Source organism: Gallus gallus, chromosome 3 (genome assembly GCF_016699485.2).
Source record: "Gallus gallus isolate bGalGal1 chromosome 3, bGalGal1.mat.broiler.GRCg7b, whole genome shotgun sequence".
NCBI lineage: Eukaryota > Metazoa > Chordata > Aves > Galliformes > Phasianidae > Gallus > Gallus gallus.
This window is the reverse complement of record NC_052534.1, coordinates 81,089,440-81,114,222: the sequence shown is the minus strand read 5'-3', so window position 1 is coordinate 81,114,222 and position 24,783 is coordinate 81,089,440. Positions and strand designations below refer to the sequence as shown.

At 36.9% G+C, this 24,783-nt stretch overlaps 1 protein-coding gene across 1 annotated transcript in view; it reads left to right on the top strand.

The window, feature by feature from the left end:
* Positions 1 to 24,783, top strand: part of CD109 (CD109 molecule) — a 79,505-nt gene that overhangs the window by 21,856 nt on the left and 32,866 nt on the right. The window contains exons 4-19 of the mRNA XM_419879.8: positions 795 to 1,025; positions 1,172 to 1,297; positions 9,375 to 9,414; positions 10,042 to 10,126; positions 12,282 to 12,378; positions 13,205 to 13,340; positions 14,113 to 14,222; positions 15,886 to 16,125; positions 16,476 to 16,577; positions 16,676 to 16,738; positions 17,333 to 17,509; positions 19,997 to 20,149; positions 20,658 to 20,732; positions 21,250 to 21,310; positions 21,860 to 21,995; positions 22,758 to 22,875. Of these exons, the coding sequence (XP_419879.5) occupies positions 795 to 1,025; positions 1,172 to 1,297; positions 9,375 to 9,414; positions 10,042 to 10,126; positions 12,282 to 12,378; positions 13,205 to 13,340; positions 14,113 to 14,222; positions 15,886 to 16,125; positions 16,476 to 16,577; positions 16,676 to 16,738; positions 17,333 to 17,509; positions 19,997 to 20,149; positions 20,658 to 20,732; positions 21,250 to 21,310; positions 21,860 to 21,995; positions 22,758 to 22,875 (1,950 nt within the window). The remainder of the gene's footprint in view (positions 1 to 794; positions 1,026 to 1,171; positions 1,298 to 9,374; positions 9,415 to 10,041; positions 10,127 to 12,281; positions 12,379 to 13,204; positions 13,341 to 14,112; positions 14,223 to 15,885; positions 16,126 to 16,475; positions 16,578 to 16,675; positions 16,739 to 17,332; positions 17,510 to 19,996; positions 20,150 to 20,657; positions 20,733 to 21,249; positions 21,311 to 21,859; positions 21,996 to 22,757; positions 22,876 to 24,783) is intronic.

Below are 24,783 nucleotides of genomic sequence, written 5' to 3'. Positions count from 1 at the left end.
TACTGTAATTATGAATCATTAAAAGCACTGAAATGAGAAAAAAAATTAGTCAGTTTCCATTGAAAAACAATACTCAGCTTCTCAGGAGACTTCCATTCTGAATTTAACTTTTCCACCATAAAAGGTGTGGAGCTGAACCTTATAAAGAGATACACAAGGTTTTCTTTCTGTCCTGCTCATCTTGCCTATATGTACCTTCTTCAGCTCTTATATTTCTGGAAAATAAATTGCTAGAAAGTGACAAAGTCTGAAAAAAAATAGCCTCCAAGAGAAATTTCTCAATAACTGTAAAAAGAAAAGAGAGCAGAATGTGACTGTCTATCAGTGGTGTATGAATGCATACCTATTTATGTTATTGAAAATCTTATTACTAGCAAAAATCACATACAAATATTTTGGAAGATTGCCTCTGTGAATACATTTCTGTGTATTTGTTAAAGTGACTGAGTCCTGAGCGCCCTATTCCTCTTTCTGAGTGTTTACGTAAGTTGACAGGGCAGAGACCTTAATGGCAAATGTTTTATGGAATAATTTTCACTCAGAGGGTGGTGACATGCTGGAACAGGTTGCCCAAGGAGGTTGTGGATGCCCCATCCCTGAAGGCATTCAAGGCCAGGCTGGATGTGGTTCTAAGCAGCCTGATCTGGTGGTTGGTGGTCCTGCACATAGCAGGGGGGTTGAAAGTAGATGATCACTGTGGTCCTTTTCAACCCAGGCCGTTCTATGTTTCTATGATCATAATATCGTCAGTTATATCTTGGATAATTAACATTGACTCCCTGTTCTCTTTTTAGTTGCCATTGGAAAGTCCTTCTGGGACTTACGAATTACTGGTGGAAGGCTATGCTGATGGCCAGCGCGTCTTCTCTAACCGTACCAGCTTAATATACACGGCAAAGAGTATCTCTGTCTTCATTCAGACTGATAAATCTACATACAAACCAGGACAGGATGTCATGTTTCGGATTGTCACAGTCTATCCTGATCTCAAACCTTACAAAGCTTCTCTAAATATATATATCCGAGTAAGTATCCATGGGAACCTCATGGTACATTGGAATTTGTCATATATTCCAACTTTACATGCCAAACACAGGTTATATGTATTGTTGCCTAAATCTTGCTAGCAAAGCCGCTTGCATTTAACATGGACCCTGATTTTTTTTCCTAGGACCCACGGAAGAAGTTGATTCAGCAGTGGTTGCTGGAGGAGGGTGATTTAGGTGTAGTTTCAAAAAAATTTCAGTTATCAAAGAACCCTCCACTAGGAGACTGGTCCTTAGACGTGGAAGTGAATGTGAGTATTAACATTGTCAGCTTACAGTGAAATTTCATTTCTCCTGATAGATGTCCTGATACATGTGAATAAAATAGTGTATGCTTTGCTAAAGTAAAGCCAGAAATAAGTACGGATCATGAGGGGAAATCTTTCTTTCATGTCAAACCCCTCGAAACTGTGCAAACCTCATGAGTTTTTCAGTAGTGAGTGGTTTTGTAAATGCATTAAGAAGAAAATACATTAAAAAAATACAGAAGCAAGCATGCTTATTTTATCCTAAGTACTGGATTTTGATTCTAAAATGTGCTATTTGAAAGTGTATTGAAGAAAGAACATATGGAGTACTATTTTTTTAAGTGAAACAACCTTGCCTTTATTTTGAAAGCTAATACACAGAAATTCACTGTTCTCTGGTGTGCAGCCAGTCACTATCTCAAGGGGTCTGGCATCCAATACTGTCATTTACAAATGCTTGTTTAGTCTTCATGGTGTTTCAGCAATTCACAGTGACTCAGTTGTTACTGAGAAAAAAATAACTATGCAAAATAGAAATGATGAATACTGAAGAAGAACTATTTCGTAACAAAGCTGGTAGAATTTATTTGGCATGCTGCTTTGGTAACAGTTCTATCAGCCTAAATCCTTTAAGATTCTCATACACTGATAAATGCATTGTTGAAATAGCTGGATGCTTAGTTGTTAAAGACTGTGTGTGTCAAGTTTATTCAGACTGCTCTACATCCCTGTAGGATGGGAACTGCATTTCCAAACTGGCTTGCAACAACTGTTCAGAGACATTTAGCAAGTACAAACAGAACTGAGTAATGTTTCCTAATAATATAAGGCAGAAGCAGAAAACCTCATTTAGTTATGTATAACTTCAGAATGACATTTGCCAGTAGGAGTTACATCTTCATGGATTTCTATAGGCTGAGGTAGATGAGGTGTTCAACTGATGATCGAGACTAGGTTCTTCCAACGTGTTTTCATGTGGATGTGGGTTCATTACTATTGTCCTGTTGGGAAAAATGCTTTAAATTGTTCTTAGGCTTGTCCGCTCCTTCCCATCCCCATGCTGCTGCTCAGCATCTTCTGAGTAGTGCTGAGGCATCTGTAATGAGGCTGAGGTTTAAAGTGCATCAGGGAAATTGAAAGTTTGAAGATTAAGGCACTGTTTTATTTTGTTTGACCTAGTCCAGTTCCCTGATCTGGTTCTCAGCACAGCCCCACTCACAAATGCACAGGCATTTTTCAGGATGGGAGGAAGCATGTCTCAGACAAAGGAACAAAGTCTTGAAATGGTGGTGGGCTTCTTCAACAGCTCTGCTAGAGGAAAAAAGTAGCGTGAAGTTGTGATAGGACTTTCTGCTAAGTCAGGAGAAGACTGCTGAAGAAAAGGCAGCAGTTGTTCTCAGGATCTGAATATGAATGTCATTTCCTCTTGAAATGACTAAATAAATAAGGGGAAAAATCGTGAAACTGAAAGAAAAATGCCACAAATCCATCTAGGCTAATGAAGTAGCTGAGAAAATGGTCAGCAGACAAGTAAAATTTCAGTAGATGATAGAAAGTGATACTTCAAATTTTAACTGTGCAATATTTACTGCATACATGTCATTAAGCCAGGAAAACAAGTCTCTCAGTCATGAGTAGCAAGAAGGAGAAGATAAACAGGGAACATTTTGTTCACTGTCTCTTCTGAAACTTAGCTAGAGGGCAATTTCAAACCAATTAAAATGGCACAAGTAAATGGTAGAGCTCATCATGAGCATTTGTTGTGAAATTCCCAATGGATCAAAGGCAATGGCTGGGCAAATTCACAGAGGTAAAGGCTGTTAAAAATTATGAACTGAAAGTCTCTGACCTCTGGTTCAGAAGGTCCCCCAGTGTCAGGCTGGCAGAAAATTGACTGCTGCCAAAGGTTTTATATTGGCCTGGATTCATGTTAGATTGTACAGAATTCTAATGAAAAAATGTCAGTGCAATATACATGAAGTCTATCAAGGAAGAGTGGCTTGAGTATTGGGCAAATGTCAGTCACCCACGGTGTTTCTAGTACAAATTGATGATAGAGTTTGCAGATGGAGATGGGGAAGAAAGCTTTTTGCTGGGGACTTGCAGATGTTCATTGTTGACTCTATACTGAAGGATAGAATGAATCAGTGGATTTGTTGATTACAATCTCTGGGTTTTAAAAAGCTTTTTAATGTATTAGAGGAAGGCATGGTAGGAACCAGCTATTAGAAATTGAAACTGGAAATTTCTCTTTTGCACTGACGTTTGTTTCATCAATCAGGCTCTTAATCACCGGAACAAACAAAGAAAAAAATGAGATTGAGGGTTTCTCTTTTGCCTGATGCTTTAGCATCAAGAATTATTGCCTCTTTGGTAGATGCACTGAAATCAAGCAGACTGCTGGAGTAACTGAATTCTAGAGTAACTAAAGCTGTGATAAAAGGAGATCGGGTTAAATGGTTTCTTCTGTCACTAAAATATATAAAATGAAAATACAAATAGAGGAGAGAAGGAACAGTGTATCTAAGTAAAAATGTAGTAGGCCTTGGGGTTCAGAAAAACCTGGCTATTCTTATGATGTTTAAACTGGGGGGGAGGGGGAACACCACAGTAGAAATTTGTTCCCTTTCAGATGCCTTTTCCTCCAGAATTTATACTTCTTTGATCTTCAAATTTGGTGTTAAAGTAATATAATGACAAAGCAGTATGTGTTATTTCCATATGACATAGCATGTATCTGCACAATAGCTTACATCGGATGATCCTATCATGCACAAAAGTATATTAAGCAGCTATGTATATTAAGTAGCTATTTTGCTAAGTCTGTCTATTGAGTTGTTTCACACTTATTTTTCTGATAAGCATGTCATACCATTTGATTAATGAAAGATGCAAGAAACCTTGCAGAATAAAGGAAAAAACTGATGGGAAATTTCTTTTGGTTCTTAGTCAGAAATGAGCTTACACTCTGAGTGTAAGATCATATGAGAAGGGATTTGGTTTCAGGTTTATGGCATGTCTATACATAAGTTATGGTGGGTGATGAAGTTCCTGTTTTAGTCAGTGGAGACTGAGTCAGTGTTCAGTTAAAGCAAGTCAGTGTCTCAGATCACTCTGAGTAGGTATTCCTGTGCTGCAGCTGTCATCAAGGGAGGTATGGGTTTTTCTGCATTATATATGAAGTTGTGGATTCACCAGTCCTGTTCTGAGAGCAGGGGTCACTAAGAACTTGGATTTAGTGCTAAGATCTGCATATCATGTCTGTCCTAAATTTTGGTGGGTTTGGCATTTTTGTAGCTATACTTTCTTGTCTGTAACTGGTACTACTTGACTGAGTCCACAGTATCCATAGGATACTTTTGGATCCACTCAGGGCTTTAGGAACACCTTCAGATTGCAAATGGGGTGATCTCTGCATGACTTAGCTATCCTGATGCCAGGACCTGAGCTTTCTCATTTAGTGTCAGCTGTCCAACCTTTCTATGTTTCTCATCTTGTCTTTAAAGTGCCATAAAATCACTAAATAACACTTCCCGTCCAGTAGTTACAGATCAGTTCCCAAGTATGCAGAATTTGGATTCTTGGAAGTAGTGCCTCTGAATCCTGTTTTAAATCAGGTTCTGGCTGCTTGCTGCTATTAAACATCCTGTAGTACTTCTAATAAGAGTACAGGTGTTAGTAGAACTCTTCCAAGAAAGCTCAAGACAGTCTAATTACAGTCTGATTCCCAAGTTTCTACCCTGTATTTTAGTTGGATGTCTTATATTTCCTGCTATGGAGCCTGCTGCTGAAAGGCTTTTAGTTGCTGAGTTTTAGTAGCAGATATCTCAATCTAAAAGTTTTTCTTCTAAGGCATTTTGCAATCCAATTGGTGGAAGTTGTTTGGAAACTTATGACCCAGGAATAGTGGTGACTCACTTGGGAGCTGATGGTGTGAATACATGTGACACCAGTGGGACTGCTTCTGCAGAACATGCTGGGGGAATTAATCTGAAGTTTGGGGATCTATACACAAAACATGAGAACCAAGTGACTGTGAAAAGCTTCCATTAGGCTAACTCTGTTTAGATAACTTTTTGTTTCATTCAGTGGTCTGCACAGAGGTGTGAGGGAGGCCTCATCTGTTGCTGGGCCTGGCCCATAGTGCCAGAACAAATCAGAGGGTGCTCATAGGCTGCGTTCACTTCAGTGACCTTCTGTTGCCATAGAAATTAAAATTTAGGGCACAATCCCTGTGATCTCATTTGCAGGAATGGGACTGAATGACTTCAAACAGGGCTGGTTCATCACAGCAGAGCAAAAGCTGAACTGTCGTTCTTAGATGTCAAGATCTATAGCATTCATCTTATATAGATCTCTTTTGGGCACTTTTTTTTTGCTCAGATATACTCTGAGCAATGTGCACAGAATGTTATAGATCTCTTGTGGTTTAAGAAATGCTGATTTATTGAGATATCATAAAAATAAAATAAAGCAGCCCAAGTGGCATGGTGCTTGATTTCGTATCTGAATTGAAAAGAAAAAATCTCTTTTGGATTATGTATACAACTAAGCACTTAGAAGTCACCCCTCCTGGAAACTAATTTAACAGCGTATGCTTCAAAATGTTTGAACAATATTTACCTGAGAGAAAGCCCTGCCCTGAAGAACTAAAATGGTGCAGAGGGGTTGAAATGTTGTTACTTGGCCTATTTCAAACCAGCTTGGCAGGAAAGTGTGCATTAGGGAGAAATTTGGCTTGGCAGTCAAATCATCCAGTTGACCTATTAGGGTCTTCTCCTTTCCCTACACCTTCACTTCATGGCTTGCTTTCCGTAATAAAGGTTGTTATTTCAGAGATGTTGCAGCCAAGAGCTCTAGTCTCTCTTTAATACCTGTTTTCTACTGCTTTCAGTTCCCTTAACATATAATGATTTTGTTTTAATTTCTAAGGTGAAATAATAAGTCATTTTCAAGGATACACTTTTTCATCCTACTACCTGGACCAACGTTCTGCTCATGTTTTGCTTGACAGCAAGGCTGACATATATATGCTTGATAGTGGAAATAGAAAATGTACATGAATCAGACGTGGGATAAATTTGCCGAATGTCATTCTCTTAAAGATACCTGTTCCTAAGATTAATCAATAGTAATCTGATTATAGACTGCATGTAGCATTTTGTATTGTAGTATCTTGGATCATAAGGACTATGATATGCACAAATGTGAGAATAGCAGATTATGCATGTACATTTTCAAATATGGGAAAATATATATGGCAATTGCTGTGGTGGTCAGTGACTTAATCACGAAACCAGCACCAATCTGATTTTTCTTTGGTGGAAGTTTTTTCGCTAGGAAAAGTTTAAACATTTATGCATGAGGAGCTTGGTCTTAGATGCTTAATTTGAAGTTCTTTTTGATGAGGTAAGAGAGACGGTAACCATTCTAGTTGTTTGCAGCCTGAGTCTTGGTCCAAATGTTTTTCTCACAAGTGTTCTTTTTATGCTCTCATCTTCTCCTGCCACACTCATTCCCACCTGACAGATGTTGATAAAGAAGCCATCTGCTGATCAGCCAAACTATAGATTTCACTTACCTCCCAGAGTGAAATCTGTAGTTTAAAGAGTGAAATATCTAAATACTGATATTACTGTGATTCTCAGTGAGGCTCTTTGAAGAACCACACAGTTGCAGGGCCTAGGGACATCTGGCAGCTTACTTGCCAGTCATGTTTCTGTGCACTACCTCACAACCAATTGTCCATATCCAATCTCTTTTGCCACATATTTCAAACCATATTCATGGAAGTTCTCTAGCAAAAATAGTACTTGTAGGTGTTGCTCTTGGAAATAAGCAAAGCAAGCAGACTTCTGAGCTCCACGTTGTCATAATCTCATCGTGCAGTTCAACAGCATCCAGTGATATTAACCTTGGAAAATCTAGTGACAGACTGTTGTCTATCATGGTCTTTCCTTATTTCTCAGAAGGGTCTTAATCGAAGAAGCAAACAGGCTTTCAAAAGGAGCCTTCCCCTTCCTGTTGTTTGAGAACTGGAAACACTTTCATTTTCTTAGTTTGTTCTTCTGGTCCAGTTGTGTTCAGATTTTCCTCTTGGAGGTTTTTATTTTTTTAAAGAAAAAAAAAAAAAAGAATGGGAATCTAACCCTTTCATTCTTCTGCTGCTCCTGTGTTGCTTAAGGCTTGAGATTATTTTTGGCTGCTTTTCCTTTGTAACTTGGAGCCCTGTCAGAAGGAGGAAGCCCTCATGTTGAGATGTCCCATTTGAGCACAGGAGTTCCTCCATATGTCCCACCTGCATACAGGGGCACCGCTGGTTGTGAGAATGGCTGTTGCTGACCCTTCCTCGCATGCATTCAGTGGGAGAGCTAGGGAGGCAGTCCATCTTGGCTCCTGCTGAACCAGGCAAAAAATGTTTTTGGCTGATTCATTTTATCTGGGGGCATGGTTTTGTTGGATTATTCATTCTTTTATAATAATTATTATTTGATTACTCTTTATTATTTATTAGTATTAAAGCCAAACGTTTTAAAAATGTGTGTACACCTAAACCTTATATTATTCACATATTTAGATGAAGGCTGGCAGAAATATTTCAGAAGTAACTTAGTGATATTCTTTCTCTTCAAACAAAACTCTTGAGGAGTGATTCTGTTTTTGTATAATAATTTAACTTCATGCCCATATCATGTGTTTGTTGACACACTGATAATATCAAATAGTTAGCAAGATATGGGTACAAGATGTATTATGCTAGCAATACTTTGAGTCTTTATTTATGCCACTGATACGTTGCTTATCATGATAGAATGTGCTTACATGTCCCATATGGTTAAGTGAGGCACAGTCTGATTGATTAATGATTACAAAAAAGCCTTGTGAAAGAGAATTTGATCATTACTCCAATGTAATCCTGGTGTCAGGCAGATCAGCTGAGATTCAGAGCTCCAGTTCCAGGTACCTCATGCCATTTCCCTGCTGATGGCAGCTTTTTGGCATGGCACAGTAAAAATGAGAATTGAGGGTTATATGCCCGCAGACAAATGACTTGCATGCTTGCTCAAAATTACTCACACTCTAACAAGGAAGAATAATTGAGTAAGACAACAGAAGCAAAATTAATGTCTCACTACCCTGACTTTTTGGGTCAACTGTCATTGCACCAGTGAACAAAAATAGCAGCTGATTTGTTTTATTTATTTTTTTAATGTTAAGAGAGCAGGGTAAAAAACAAAACAAAAACAAACAACCTGTAAAATTAATTTCCTAAGAATGTACAATGTATGACCAAAGATACCAAATCTCAGTAATATTCCAGAATAGGCTTTTAGATATTCTGAGGAAAATGAAGAAATGAAAAAACAATCAGAAATATAGGAAAATAGAAGAAACTTAAGGTTCTTTACAGTTGCTTATTTCTTCCTTTGATTTTTAACCAATAAATAAAAGTCAGAAAGATATAACTCAAGACATCTCTACTGAAGTGAGTATGTACCACAGACTATAATTAAATCTTAGTTTTTTTTTTTTTTTAAGTGAATGAAGAGCCTTAAGATTATACATGCTTTTGAAGTGGTATTGTCTTCTAGATACACTACAGGGGCTTCCACTTGCATTGCGATACCAGAGTTAATTCTAAATCAGTTAGCAAAGATACTGCTGGTAGTTCTGTCATTTTTTATCTTGATCACTGTGAATGCTTAATGCTTGATAGTTTCAAGCTAGCTGACTCAGTTATATCTATATACAGAAACCAGCCATACGTAGATGTTTGCAGTCTAACAGCTCTCTGAGGACTCCCTTATATATGTAGTGAATCTATTATTTGTGAACTACCTGCATGTTTCTTTGGTGCAAATATCGTCAGCTGGTTCTTGCAGGATCTCTGTAACAGGAGCTGATGGCGGTTGATCTGTAATTTAGAATTGAATCGCGTCAGCAATTATAATTTCAGCTGAGTATGGGTGGGATTGGGCCTAAAAAATGCATTTAAATGTGCCACTCTAACTCCAACCGTAGTTACGGTTCTTGCGTATTTATGTACGTAATATGTTCTTACGTATTTTTTTTTCAATAGGGTCAAGTACATTATCAAAGTTTTAAAGTGATGGAATATGGTAAGTATTACTCAAAGACATTTAGTACTGACCAAAATCAGTATCTGAGTCTCCATTAATTTAGACTTTAGAGAAACTAGTTAATCTTGGCTAACACAAACTTTTTGAATACTCCCAGAAAGTTTAATTTCCAAATCTGCTTCTCTGAGACTGACTATCCTGGGGAGAAACATTATCTTATCAGCTGCCCTACTTATTTCTGGTAGCCTTAATGACCTGCTACTGTAGCATCTGAATGTTGTCTTGTTTCTGTTTTCCCAGGAGCTTCCAGGCAATGTGTTTATCCCAAAATATCTGTATAATATTTGATTATGAATCTTCCTGATAATTCTGTAAAGATTAAACAGGCCAAACATTTACTGCTTCCCCTACAAGCTTGCTTTGAGAAAGGAGAAACAAACATTTTATATTTTAGCCATAGAAGGTTGTGCATAGGCTGCTCTTGTGATGCTTGGTGCCCACCTTTTGACAAAATATCTTAGGCTGAAGCATGCATAGAACTGTGTTAAAAGTATATCTTACTTTATGATCCGCAGGAAACTGCAATACTCTGTACCATATTACATATTCAAAATATGTGAATATTATTTTTATGTGAATTAAATACTTTATGTAATTTTTTTTCAGTTTTACCAAAATTTGATGTTACGATAACAGCACCATTATACTACTCCTTGAGAGAGAAAGAAGTAACTGGTGTTGTCACTGCAAAGTAAGTAAAACACTGATAGTGTTGTTGTGCTCTCTGTTAAGATAATTATTTTATGTCTGTAAACAGTAAAAACATGCTAAAATACTAAAAAATGTCCTCTGCTGTACATTAGCTGGCTAGCTTATATTTCTTGTCACTGGATTTTTGTGTAACAATGTTAGATAGGTCTTCAGACTTTTAATTGCACCTTTTTGGTTAGGTATAGGTATCTCTAGACTACAGCCAAGATATTTTCAACTGACTTATTCAGAAAATTTCTTGAATCTTTTGTTTATAATGTAAACTTTGAGACTTTTTTTTTTCTCTGTTAATATGTCTCTTTCATTATGCTCTCCAACATATCACATCAAATTCTTTAGGTGGAGTAACTATGTTTTACCATACCAATGGGAAAATTATGCAAGCTTCTATTCACATTCTTCTTATACTGATTTATCCACATCACGGTCTTGAACTACAGGCTTCTACTGGCTTATAAAATACCTATACCTGTAAATTGCTGAAGAATTCAAAACTCTTGAGAAGTTCACAACAGACTTCTGTAGACTACTATGCATCCTTGTAGGCTGCTGTACAAATAATATTTTATTTTTTAATCTCAGATAAAAATGAATTTTATTTTGGGAAGATGAGAGACAAGTAAAGCTACTTGGTAAACCCATTCAAGAAGACCTGAAGGTGAAAGTCTTTCTGGAGCTATTTAATTCAATTAAAATGCATAGCTTCTAAACAGTCAATTCAAAGCGAAATACAGAAGTGATTGATTAACAGACTGTTTAAATGGAATGTTTGGACTTCTGAGAAAAAGCCTCTTTTACTGGAGGCAATGCAACCCAATACTATAAACTATGTAGGTTTCTCATTAGGTGTAATTAAAAAAAATATTATTTTTTATTTCCTATTTTTCTTTTGGAGTATATGCCAATGTGAATTTGGTTTCCTAATTTGTTTTGGTCTGCCACAAGCTACTTGTCTCCTTTGTTAAGGTACTGGAAAGCATACCTGTCCGCTGCAATAAATCCAGACTTGGGCACCAGTGAATAATCTGGGATTGAATCCCAGCAGTGCCAAGGTTTTACTGATAAGTCATAATTATTTATAAGGAATGACTTCATTCCCAATGACTGTTTTTATAGGCAAAATGTCTCTGTATACAAGGACTTTACGTGTCCTTCAAACTTGTAGATGTCATAAATCCTTTTTCCTTTCTCTTTTTCTGGACTATTGTTAGATTAACTACAGGATGTTATCCAATGACAGTAATATTTCAAGCTCAATAGCAGCTTCTTCGTAATTAGATCTACCTGGAAAGACTGCAGCTCAGGTGCAAGACAGTGTTGTCAGGAATTTTCCTGTAACTATACTATTTGATTATCCTTTTCCTCTGCCTTCAGCTTTGATGTTTCTTAAGTGACTGCCAGTCATATCCATAATGACCCGACCTACTTAGCTATCACATCTGAATGTATTAATACTGTTGGATTAGAATATTATTTTCTCCCTATTTCCTATTCTATAAGGTCTGACTCTAATGATTTCTCTTGCATATAGGTTGGAAACATTTGAGCAAAACGTTGATTTATTACTACTCACTGAGTATGTTACAGTTTATAAATTAGCTACAAGTGCTAATTGTGTCTGCTGTGCAATAATGCCATGATTTGTTTGCACTGTGATTATGAAATAATTTGAATATACATAAATATCTTGAAATCACTCATTTTATACATTCAGCATTTGGGAAGCATAACACTTGTGCTTCCCACATCCTGTTTTAACTCTATTGTGTAATAATTATGGTGCTATATGTTCTCTTCAGTAACTTGCTTCTAGCTTAGCTGAATGTAGTTAATTTGCTTAAATTGTACAGCCACAATTTGCTTAAATTGCAAAGCCATAGGAACAGGCTTGTAGAGCTCAAGTTCAGGAAAGGGCAGCACTTCCCACTCCTCTGTGTATTCTCTAGGGCTCCTGACTTTAGTGTCAATGAAGTGGTCCCAGTGCTGAAAATGTCATGGCTCAAAGTACAAATACATTCTGGCCATATTTGAAACTGAGGAGAAAGTGTTCCAGTGGACCTTTTTACCTTCAAAGCTCTTCAGGAGCCCAAGCTCTTGAGAAAATGCATTGTTTTGCTTTGCTTGGTGTGTTTCAGGTATACATATGGAAAGCCAGTGAAGGGAAATGTGACTGTCACCTGCCTATCTGTCTCTTACTGGACAAACAAGAGGAATATAACAAAAACGATGGAGGTGAGTTTTTTTTTAGCAGTTCAGTAGTGTTGTAGACTCTAAAGCTGTGTCTGCTTTTGAAGGTTAAATATGCCTGGGACTATTCTCAAATGCTGTGCTCAGCTGGCATAGTCTGTGGAGTCACTTGTGTGAACAGTGTTTAACTCTATTTTCTAGTACAAAGTGACTACGTTCAGATTGCCTGTTGGGAGTGATACTTGGCTACTGTAATCCCTTGAACTATGCCTGGAAGTTATTTTGGAGAGCAGTAGCTGGCCCAAGTAGAAAAACATTCCTAAAGCCCTTCTAGCAGTGTAGGTGATGGAGGACCAGTGCCCAGGAATGTTCCTTGGCACTGTGTGCACCATTATGCACTCAACTCTGTGTTATAAAGCCATTGCAATTGTCCAGGTAGAATTCTAGCATGGTGGTGTCAAAAGAGTTTTGCCTACTAATTCCCTAGTAATTGCATTGCAGTCAATGTGCTAGAGGTGATCTGGAGCATGACGTGTAAAAAAGCATTCCGTTTTGATTTGAAGACTTTGATTTGAAGACAAGTGGTGAGCAATTGATGGAATCTTTTTCAAAATCAGGTCTTTTAATTTTGAGCTGTGAACAAAATTTCAGTTTCAGCTAAGTGATGTCTGTCATTTCCTGTTGGCTGGCTTTAAGGCTTCAACACCAATTAATCTTCAGAAACAGAACTGAATTTGGATGGAATCTATGCTCCCTCAGGCAGCTTCCAATTTGTTGTCCATTTCTGCAAAGCATAGGCACTAGTGCTCTGGTAGTGTAGAAGAGGACAATTTTATATATCTTTTTTGTTGTTGTTTTTTTCACATTGCAGATAAATGGATCTGTGAATATTACTTGTAACAAGCTTCTGTTGCAAAACATGAATGGGGATCAGTCATGGCACCACGATGACGATGATTACACTGAGCCAGTAGAGATTATTGCTGTGGTTACTGAGTCGCTCACAGGTATTTTGCTGTTTGAGGTCTTCCAAGAGGAATCCAAATTGCAGATCATGCTAGAAGAGCTTAGTGCAATGCAGAGTGGCTTGGAAATGATGGCAAAGTATCATGTACTGAAGGAAATATGAATCTTTTGCATGAAAATATATTATCTGAACTGTTACTTGGCAAGTTATTAAATAGTTTAACTAACTGTTAGTTCAGCTGAATGCAGTTCTGCACTAAGTGATTTATTAAGTAACCAAGGGATTTGTTCAGATGAGGGCATAAACTCAATAACAGGTTGTTTTGATGAGAAGAACAGGAGTAAAAATAGCATTAGGTTGCCTTATAAACTTTAGTTTAATCATAAATTTATTTTATTTATTTGCTTGTAAACATCAGTAGAAAGAGTTCTCTGGCAGTTCTAATAACAAGATTTCATTACAGAATTTCTGCTTGAAGCCCAGTAAGGTGGAAGTTGGCTGATCTGGGATTCTTCATTTTGTCATTCTGAAATAGTATTAATGGAGTAGAGCACAGTGTGATATGACTTATTTATTTGCACTGGTAACAGTGCCAGTGTGTGTATATATATATATATATATATATATATATAATATATACATATATATATATATATATATAATCCTTTTACTGATATTTAGCTGGAAGGATGGAGAGCAGTCAGAGTGGAAATGGTGAAAAACGTGATAGAATTATCTAAAAATCATGTAAATTATTGATAAAAGAGTATGTATGTTCAAAACACATCTAAACGAAAGCAATTTTTCAACAGGAATCTCTCAAAATTCAAGTACTATCATATTTCCAAAGCAAAGTGACTATTTCATTGAATTTGTGGACTACTCTAGAGTCATAAAACCTTCTCTGAATTTCATCGCTACTGTAAGTTCTTTTGATTCACTGTGGCTTATGCATAAATAAATGTGATTTTTTCTCCTGTGTTTTTGCTTAGATACCAAAATTTGCCTCAGACTTTTAAGAGTAATTTACAAGTTTATTTTCAAATTATATTTTCATGATTTATGAAGTTCTATATATCAGGAAGTTCTAAGCTTACAGTTTTTACTCTAGCAAAAGATAAAATGATAGGAAATGCTGTGTTGACAGGATATGCTGGAATATGGTTTATCAGCATTGCTAAGAAAAAGTTTTCAATCTCTAGCTAATGTTTTCCAGTAAGTTGACTGTCTTTTAGTAGTTACCAAGTCCCAACTCTCTTAATACTTGTATATAAAATGAGATAGGTGAATGTGAATGTATTGTTTATTTTAAATATACATATATAAGACTAAGCAGTTGTTACAAAACTAAGTACAACTCATCAAGCCACAATGCTCTGAACTGACAGTGTCTCTTTTTTGCATCCTGTCATGTCTTCCTCATACCACCTATAGTCTTCTCATATTCTTCATATTCTTCTGGTCTGTGGTCAGTATTTCTGCATTTAAGAGAGATTGCATATTGCACCACTGAATATTGCCTTAAAGGAGGAATAGATTTCATAATTCTTGAAGCCAGCCAGAGCCTTTACTATGTAAAAATACCTAAATACTGTATATATAATACATGACAGACCTAAATACCAATAAGATAGACTGACTATGCAGTTTTGGGTCGATGCAGGTTGTATCATTTTGCTAGCTTCACCACTGGTACTTTGGTTTTGGTCCTTTCATTTTCCTTGCCCACAGCCTAGTTTGACTCCAGCTCTGACTTGCTGAAGAGCTGAGAGGGAACTGAGGATTTAGCAATTCTGCAGCTGGCGAAGGAGACACCAGTTATGCTCCCAGAGGAGGGGGTGAGGGAACAGCTACTGCTGTTACTGGAGGTGAAGGTCTGTATGTGCTGTACAGAGAGATAAATGGAAAATAATGGCAGAGAAGAAGAGGTAATTGGACTGACAAAGAAGAGGGAATCATTTGTTCAGTGTCCTTAAATACAGAGGTTGAATTTTTGGAATATAGAATACAGAGGGAGAATGGTTTTACTGTGGGTGAGAATCTGTAGAAATAAAGGTTTATATAAGTTGTATTGCTTACTGGTAGATGTTAGAGTGAAGAATTTAGAGATTGTATCAATTTGAGGCTGGTTTTCAGTCTTTTCATTTCTTTCAATGAATCCATAAATACATGTCCCTTGGTCTCAACTCTACATATCTGGTATGCTATCCTGCACATGGTGTAATCTTAGGTCAACTTTACTTGTGGTGGTGGTATACAAAAGGTGAAAAAAGGATGTATCTAGGCAGTAGGTTAGATATGCACATTTTGCCTGATAGATAAGCATGTGGAGAAGAGGTGTTGTAATTGGAAGAGCTGAAAGGCAAATCACCTTTTCTATTTTACCTGCTTTCTTTTTTAAATTTTTTTCTCCATCTTGTAGAACTGTGAATAGTTTTGTTTTTTACTGACTTGCCTACTTGCAATGATCTCAAGGGATTAAAAATAAAGAATCCAGCAATGTATTTTTTTTTAATAATGTTGTAGGTAGTTGCCCAAACAGTTTTACTCTGTTTGATGGACATGTTCTTTATTTTTGTTTTTAGCTGAAGGTGACACATTCTGATAGCAACCAGCTGACAACTGAGGAGAGGCAGAATCTCGTCACAGTCACTGCACAACAGTCAGATATGTTTTTTCACCACTCTTCACTTTCTCACTTTGAGAATGAGGCAACAGAGGAGAGAAATAAGACGGTCCATGTCCTGAATTACACGGTCCCAGAAAATGGAATTATTGATATTGAGTTTCCAATCTTATCCAATACAAAAACTTTGAGAGTTCAGGTATTGTTTTCTAACATGTTGATTTGAAGCAGTGACACACTGAATTGAGAAGGCTGTAATTAGTGGTATGCTGTTTCTGCCATCTGTAACAGCCCATATAGCACTTGCTATTGTATTTCTGCCTTATTATCCATATTAGAGCTGGAAGGAAAGTGACAGATCCTATCTAAATGTGATCTAAATAACTGCATGAAAGTAGAGAAAAAAAGAAACAGATACCCAAAGCAAGAAGTTGCCTTGTACTGCCATTATGGTTACCATGTTCTTGTAAGCAGCAACATATATTGCTGCTTACAGAGCACACACATTTTGCTGTTGTGTTAAGAACTTTGTTTTACACTGTCTCACAGGCGGAGTTCCTCAACAGTAAGACTGACATAGGCGTTTATGATGTGTTCAGCTCTCCTAGTGAAACTTATCTCCAGGTTAAAACAAAGAGCCAGGAAGTGAAGGTACAGTCTGAGACAAAACTTGCTAAGATAGGAAAAAAAAGTTCAAGTTATTCATCACGTTTCCATATTCATCATTATCAATCATATTCTTTTTCTAGGCTGGGAAACCTTTCGAGCTAAATATTGAAAGCAACAAGCCAGTAAGAGAGTTCCATTATCTGGTAAGTTACTGTTTCATACGTGGACAATCCAAGATGACTTTTACCAACTTGACAGAATCACAGAATCATAGGGCTTGAAAGGGGCCTCAAGAGATGATCAAGTCCAGCTCCTCTGCTAGAGCAGATTCCCTACAGCAGGCCACACAGGAAGGCATTCAAATGAGTCATGAATATTGCCAGAGAAGAAGACTCCACAGCCTCTCTGGGCAGCCTGTTCCAGAGTGAAGAAGTTCTTCCTTGTGTTACTGTGGAACTTCCTATGTTCCACTTTCTGCCCATTGCCCCTTGTTCTATTGCTACAGTTATATTATTGTTACGTTTTTATGTACTTGTAGAACATAGTGTACTGTGCACTCATTTCTATAGTTCAGTGTTGTCCATAGTGATACAGGCAGGAGTTAAAGCATGGAAAGCATGATCTATTTATAATACTTAAATACTGTATTATCCCTCAATTTCATATCTATTCTTGTAGAATCAATCAATCAAGAATTACAGCTCTTTGCCTCTTCTTTTAAAAGGCTTTTATAGAAGGAATGACAGAGCTTATGATGTATTGAGATGCCAACAGATTGTTTAATTTTTCCCTTTCAGGTGTTATCTAAGGAACAAATTATGACTTCTGGCACAATGGTTGCAAAAGCATTCAATTTGACAGCAGAAAATTCCTGGGCTCCTCTGGCATGTATACTTGTATTCTATGTTGATGAACTTGGAGCAGTTGTAAATGATGCTCTTACGATCCCTGTTCAGCCTGCTTTGGACAACAAGGTAGTTATATAGAACACAAGCTTGAGACCATGTTTTTTGTCTGTTTGTTGTATGGTAAACAGTAATTTAGATCACAGGCTTGTAAATGTAAAGTCTTCCTAATTGTGCATCTAATCTGAGGTTTGTGTAAGTCTCTGGAACTTTCTGATAAGGCCTGTATAGTTAGGGTCTGGCTGTAAACGTAGGGCTACTCTGTATATGAGCATATTCCCCATAAATATACAATGATACTTTCTTATGCTTTTAACAATATGGCCAAGTACTGAGCCAAAGACTGCTCTGGACAATACAGTAGAAAAATACTCCTAAGTTCTCTAAGTACGGAATTCTAGACATTTACCAAGTTATTCCCCCTCACCACATTCGCAAGCCTGTCAGGGTCCCTCTGGATCACATCCCTTCCCTCCTGCTTGTCAACTGCAACCCTCAGCTTTGTGTGTTCTGCAGAACTGATGAGGGTGCACTCAGTCCTACTGTCTATATCACTGACAAAGATGTTAAATAGTACTGATAACAATACAGACTTGTGAGGGACACCACTTATTATTGGTCTCCAGTTGGGCATTGTGTTTGATTACAACTCTTAGAGCGTGACCATCCAGCCAATTCCTTATCTACCATCCATCAAATCCATTCAAAGAATCTAAACAGAAAACAAATACGATAATTTAGCTAAAACTTGGGAGTTCCAGGGTAGAGACAGGAAGATATTTCTAAGTGAGAATGCATAACAATTTCATTCAGCATACTGGAAAAAGTGGAAATCTGGCCATTGATTTCAGTGTTCACAAGTAAGATTACAGTATATTTTGCAGTGAAGAAGTAAGGCCTGATCTTGAAAATATCAGTTCAATTAAATACAGCTTATAAATGAAAACCACCATCCTAGTCTGCATACAGATAGGATGAAAAGTGGAGAAGATAAATTATAAGAATTTAGTATCAATGTTACTGTATTTGCTATGAAGACAATGTAATTTGTAACCATGCCTAGCATCACATTTCAATGAATGAGCTGGTAAAATCAAATATACAGAACTGCAGTACTTCAGTGTCCTCTAAACAGAAAAAAAAAAAACATTTTTCTGCATGAGTCAGTTCCATTTACAGCACAGCATGTGGTGCTTATTGCATTTATGTTTCTAGCATTGGTGTGTTCGCTGTTCATCTGCAATCTGTACACTGAACGTGCATGGAAAACATCACACATTATCAGAGAAAGGTTATGACTAGACTGAATATGCATATTTGCATGTAGACTCAGAATTCACTTGCTGAACTGTAATTGCCTGGTATCCCTGGAAGGGATGCAGGGTTTTCAAGATACTATCCTAGGACCAGTAGGAGGTCCTGTAGGAAACGTATCCACTTCTGGAGTGGGAGCTGAGGGCCAGACTGTGCTGTGAGGACATCTCAAGTGATTCCAGACGACTTCTGTTCATTGAGTCTCATCCCTGTTGTTGGTACAGGAATTATGCATCTAAGCTCCATTTAAGGATATTCAGTTGCCCAAACAGAGTGTGGTTTTAAGGCTATTCTGCCTGGACTCCAATGTTTGTTCCAGAAAGGGAAATTCTGCACCACTGCAGATGACTCAGAAGATATCTTTGAACATCTTAGACAACAGAAAGTGCCAGTGATTATATAAGTGAATCCCACAGTGACCTACTGTCAGTGCAGTCAGTGGAGCCTATAGAAATTTTGAGCCTATGGAACTTTTTTCTCCACTACTAGTTGGATTTCTGCTCCATGATGAGCAAAACTGCTATCTAGTCACCACAACTTCCTTTTGACACTTGCCAAACACTAAACTGAAATGCAGGCAGCTAATTGTAGGCAACATTATTATGAAGCTGAATTGGTTCTCCAGACTTCAAAGGAATGTTATTTTGGTAAGGAAAAAGAGTAATATTGTTTACTGCATTGTCAACTGAGGTTGTGTGGATGGGGCACATTAGAACTGCCTTACAATGGATGATCCTTCCTCATTTCGGTGCCTGTAGGAAGGCATGCTGGTGCTTTATTTGCCTATTCACTTTCTTATTCCTTGCCCATGCACCTACTATATAAATCCTTTTTTTTTTTCTGTGTTGATCTCACTGTAGCATGCTTCATTAAAATCTTTCAAGGATGGAGTTTCTCCCAAAAACATATTTTCCAAAATACATTACGTGCTGTGCTGCACATTGATAGAAAGAGAGAATGAATTTCATTTACTGCCCTTAGAAGTATTGTGTTTTGTGGTTTAAGAGACTACTACTTCAAATCCAGGAGTTGTTTGAGGTAACTATTCTGTCTAATGATCAGCTGGGAGAGCAAGAGAGCAGAAGGAAGGCCATAGTATTTTCCCCAGAGTCCTAGGAAATGCAGAGTTTTAATAGAGATAACTAAGAGAATACTTTCTCAGAGTTGTTAACTGACTACAGACGTCAATGTATAATTTAAACCAGTGCTTTTTTTATAATTTACTTTTTTACTTTTTTCTAGATTAAAATTTCTTGGAGCAAAGATAAAGTCAAACCATCTGAGAAAGTTTCCCTTAAGATCAGTACAACAGACCCAGAATCAGTAATTGGACTTGCAGTTGTCGATAAAAGCACAAAGCTTCTAGGAGAAAGTAGTGACATAACGGAAGATTCTGTAAGTATACAGGGGAAAAAAAGATTTTCTTTATTGTTTGTATGAAAGATGTGTGCTTATATAGATATTACAGCTTATATGCTGAATGAGTAACGTTCTTTGGGCATAATGTTCTTAGCTGTGCACATATATATATATTTTTTTACATCAGCAAGTAGCTTATCTACTTTAGCAGAAAAGAGTCTAAGGCTTACAAGGTAACAGTCCCAGCACTTCCGATTCCAATTAATACTGTATTTTTCCATTCAAGAAACTCTCAGTTAATGTAGCAGTTAATGTAGAAAGGTTTATGTCGGCTCAGTCACTCATCTGTTAATTGTGAAATTATTGCAGTCTAATCCCAATCATCTTGTCATGGATTCTTTTCTCCTTTATGTGAGAGCAAACAGAGCTGCTGTTGCTCGCTCTATAAATGAGTATCTGTTAACAGTGACAGTCCTGGGGAAAAAAAGTATTTGCATTTATTTTTTGGGTGATATTATCGTTGTTTTCTTTTTCTTTGTCCCAGGTATTTCATGAACTCAATTTATACAATACAGCACAGTATTTCCCCCTGGTCAGAGGTTCTTTTGGTGTCTTTCAGGTATGATTAAAATAAGATACTCTGACCTTTTTTCTTTTTTTTTTTTGGGGGGGGGTGGGTGGGGGGGAGTGAGGTGGGAGATAGGAGGGCACGGCGGGGCTCAACTTTGTGGTTTGCATATTACTTACTAAAATAAAAGATTATTAACGTCCCTTTTAAAGCTTGGGGCTGTAGACAACAGTCTACAGTTTTCATGGTTTATCCGGGTTTTGAATTGTAATTTATCAGCATGTAAATAATCTGAATACAATAAAATATGTTTATACTTTCATAAATATGGATTGTATTATAGTGTCATCCCTTTTAAAATTTTTTCCATCATTAAGGCAATATTCAGATTCAGATAACTGTGAGTTCTATTGGTTCCTGCATACTACTTGTTTTCGGTCTATAATTACTCTAGAATTGTGACTATATTTTCTTAAAAAGAAAGACAAGACAAGAAAAATAAAATAGATGAGCACTGTTGATGTCCTGAATGTCCTGTATTGAGATAAACTGTATAAATTTTATCCAGAAATGCAGCCTTTGGGTATCAACTGATGCAATTCTTGAGGAGGATAAAGAACATTTTCTTTGTAAGTAATATAAATGAATGAAGCCAAATCTAATTTACTGAGTGGGGAAGGAGATTTGTGGGTTAGGGCCCCTCTTAAGTCTTCTCGCTGTAGTATACATAAAGGCAACTTCTAATCTTGCAAAAGAGAACTGTTTTTAAGGTTCAAAACAAGCAAAGCTCCTATAGGTACTATTTTGAGAACTTCACTTTTGCTGCTGTCCTGAGTGACCCTACTCATTAAGGGACTGGGAATCAATGAATGGTATTTTTCTTTGCAGTTTCAGATGAAGCTTCATAGCAGTGGTTTGTCACTTTGTTGTATGACACTATATTATACCAGTTCTAGAAGCAGTCTATGTAAAATCTTAACAATTTTGTGAAATTTCATTTACTTAAGAAGTTAGCAATCAAAGACCCTAAGGAAAAAAAAAAAATGCAAAGTTCCTGATGTCATGGAGTAGTGTTAACATATGTAACAACACTGTAGATTATATTGCAAACACTGTATTAGTTTGATTTTTCTTAATCATAGACATCTGTAGGTAGGACAATAATTTTTGTATTGTAGATGATGGAATGATACCCATAGAGGATGGCTTTGGTGATGATCTGCCAGTAGCTAGAGAAGGAGCTCTAGATTTCAGCACTCCGTATGTGAGGACACATTTTCCAGAGACTTGGCTTTGGATCGATACCAAAACTAGGTATAAAATTAAAAGGAAATGGAAACTGATTTACTGTTTTTATTTTTTTTTGTTTGTTTGTTTGTTTTAGCATTAGTCTGCGTTGTTACTGAAATGCAGTGCTTAAGAATGTGGCATTATTTATATTCTGCTACCACCTAGAGGCCACAAGTGAGGTTGGAGGCCCACCAAATGAGGCATTTTACAACTGCACAAAGCAGAGCAATCCCTGACTGAGTGCCTTTCAGTTTCAATAGAAACAAAATAAAACCATAGAGACTTCCAGGATAGGAAACTATCTTCCTTTTACAGATAGAGAACTGACTTGTAGGGAGACTTGGTGTTTTTCTGTTAAGTACATGAGAAGATTATGACCCAGAAGCTAAAATCTGTTCTCATCTGTGCTTAATTCAAGAAGCATTTCAAACTGTCAAACAAATAGTGAAATCTGACCTATGCTCTGACGCACAAATCTTGTATTGATTCACAGTTAAGAAGTTAGGGAAACAGACTTCACTGGGGATTATTTTACAAGATCTGTGAAAGTTGATTAAATGTAATTACCTTCAATTTATGTAATTTAAAATAATTTAAATTTGTTCTAATCATTTTGATCCCATCACAAGTATTTCTAAATGATTAAGGAGAGGAAAACAGATAACCAACAGTTTTTCCTGCCAAGACTTTGAACTTCATTTTTGATGTATTATAAACATACATATTTACTTACTCGTGTCCATAAATAAATGCTTTTGAAAGTCATCTGTGTCCTTTTGCTATCAGATTTGATGCAGATACCACAATGGAAGTCACTGTACCCGATACCATCACGTCCTGGGTAGCCAGTGCTTTTGTGCTTTCTGAAAATGGCGGTCTTGGAGTGACAACTGTTCCAGCAGAGGTAGCACATCTCTTAATGTTTCTCCTTTAAATACTGCTAACACTGTAGATTATTAATTGGAACACGCATTTTGCTTCTAATAACAGCCTTCTCCTTATATCAGTGAAGTAATTTCACGTGTATTCAAACTGTTAAGAAGACATCACAGTGAAATCCTGTGTGGACATGGAGGTTGGGCACAAGGATGAGGTGATTTTGCTGCCAGGTTCCTGTCTCCCGTGGCTCTTTCAAGGAGAGTTTAGCAATTTAAACTGAATTCAACACTCCTCAGTTTAGACCTACAACTTGAGATTTCCAGAATAGATATGCATTTGTCCTAGGCTCACTCTGTATTCATGGAAACAGCTTCCCAGAGAATGTTATTTGGCTTGTTTAAAATAAGAATTACTTTTTGAAGTGTCATTGTAGTTATCTCTTTTCATGCATTATGTAAAAAAATTCCTAACTGGGACATCTCCACTTTAAGTGCCAAAGGTTAGAAAGGTTGAAAGTGTGCAGTACTAGGTGACAGACTTCCAACTGGATGCCTGCACTAATCAGAATTTAACTTGGAGACAACCCTTTACCCACTGAAATTCTCATCCCTCCAAATTCTTGTGGAGGAGTATCTTTCAGGATGTAAGCCCAGATACAGACTCAGATTTGTAGTTGGCTGGTATACCAGATACAAACCATATGCTTTGAACATCCTGGTCAAAACACCACAACATTTGGAATCAGATCTATATTTTGTGGCTGAGGGTCCCTTGTGACTGTAATCATGATTCTTGTTTCTTCCACTTAGCTTGGCAGAGAAGTGATGGAAAGAGGAATTGTTTTCTGATTCAAACTATATGAAAATATATACTTGGTCCCTCACTCTCAAATATGAGAAGGCTACAAGTAAAACAGATGTTGAGCTTATTCCTTAACTATAATCACCAACATACACTGCTCAGTGCTTCAACCTCATTGAGATGTTTAGATTGTGCTTGGAGTTCCATATGGCTGAAACATGTTAATCAGTACCATACAAAGAGATAAATAAAAGAAATGCACGAAAACCGTGATGGAGAAATAAATAAGTGATATCTGCATGTTTGGTGTCATTTACTGCTTTGCATCTTGTTTTACATGTCTTCTAGTACACAAAGTATTGATCATTTCACCTCATTGTGTTTTATTTTAAGATACTGAAATATTTCTGATTGTTTAAATTTAGTATTGCAGGAGGTTGAAAGGGGAAAAAAAAATCAAAGGAAATAGGCATCTAGTAAGAACTAACCAAAAAGTATCCATTAAAACTTTTCTAATGATAAAAGACATTTTTTTTTTTATTACTGAAAGCTCTAGCAAACAACTTAAAAATATTTTGGGGATATTTGCTGGCTAGGAAGAAATGTAAGGATGTTCTGGATCTGAAACTCAAAATACTTAGAAGAATTTTTTAATGAAAACCGAATTAAAGCCATTTTTAGCTGACATTTCACTAATAATAGATATCATGCTTCAGTCATTCTTAATGTACAGATGTTCATAAATGGTGAAATCCCACTGAGCTTGATGTGAGCTTACCACTGCCTTCCTAGAGCCAAGATTTGGTCCAAAAGTCTCAACAGATAAAAGTAATCACTTTCTGACAGATTCCTGCAAGTTGTTTCTGTTTTAATTACGAAAAGATGTACTATTAGAAGTAAAACCAAAGACTTAGGCCAAGATTAACCATACAAAATAACACATCATACTTAGGTGCTGGTGAATTACAGAGTTAGGGAAAGTTAGTTATTTTGGATTCCAACACACGTCTGTATTGACGTGGATGTAGGTCAGAGGACAGATTCAGAATCCTCCTTTACTTGTGTGTGCAAAATAGCTCTTAGTAGCTTTGATGGTATATCATCATGGACAGATCACAGCTTTTCAACTTGC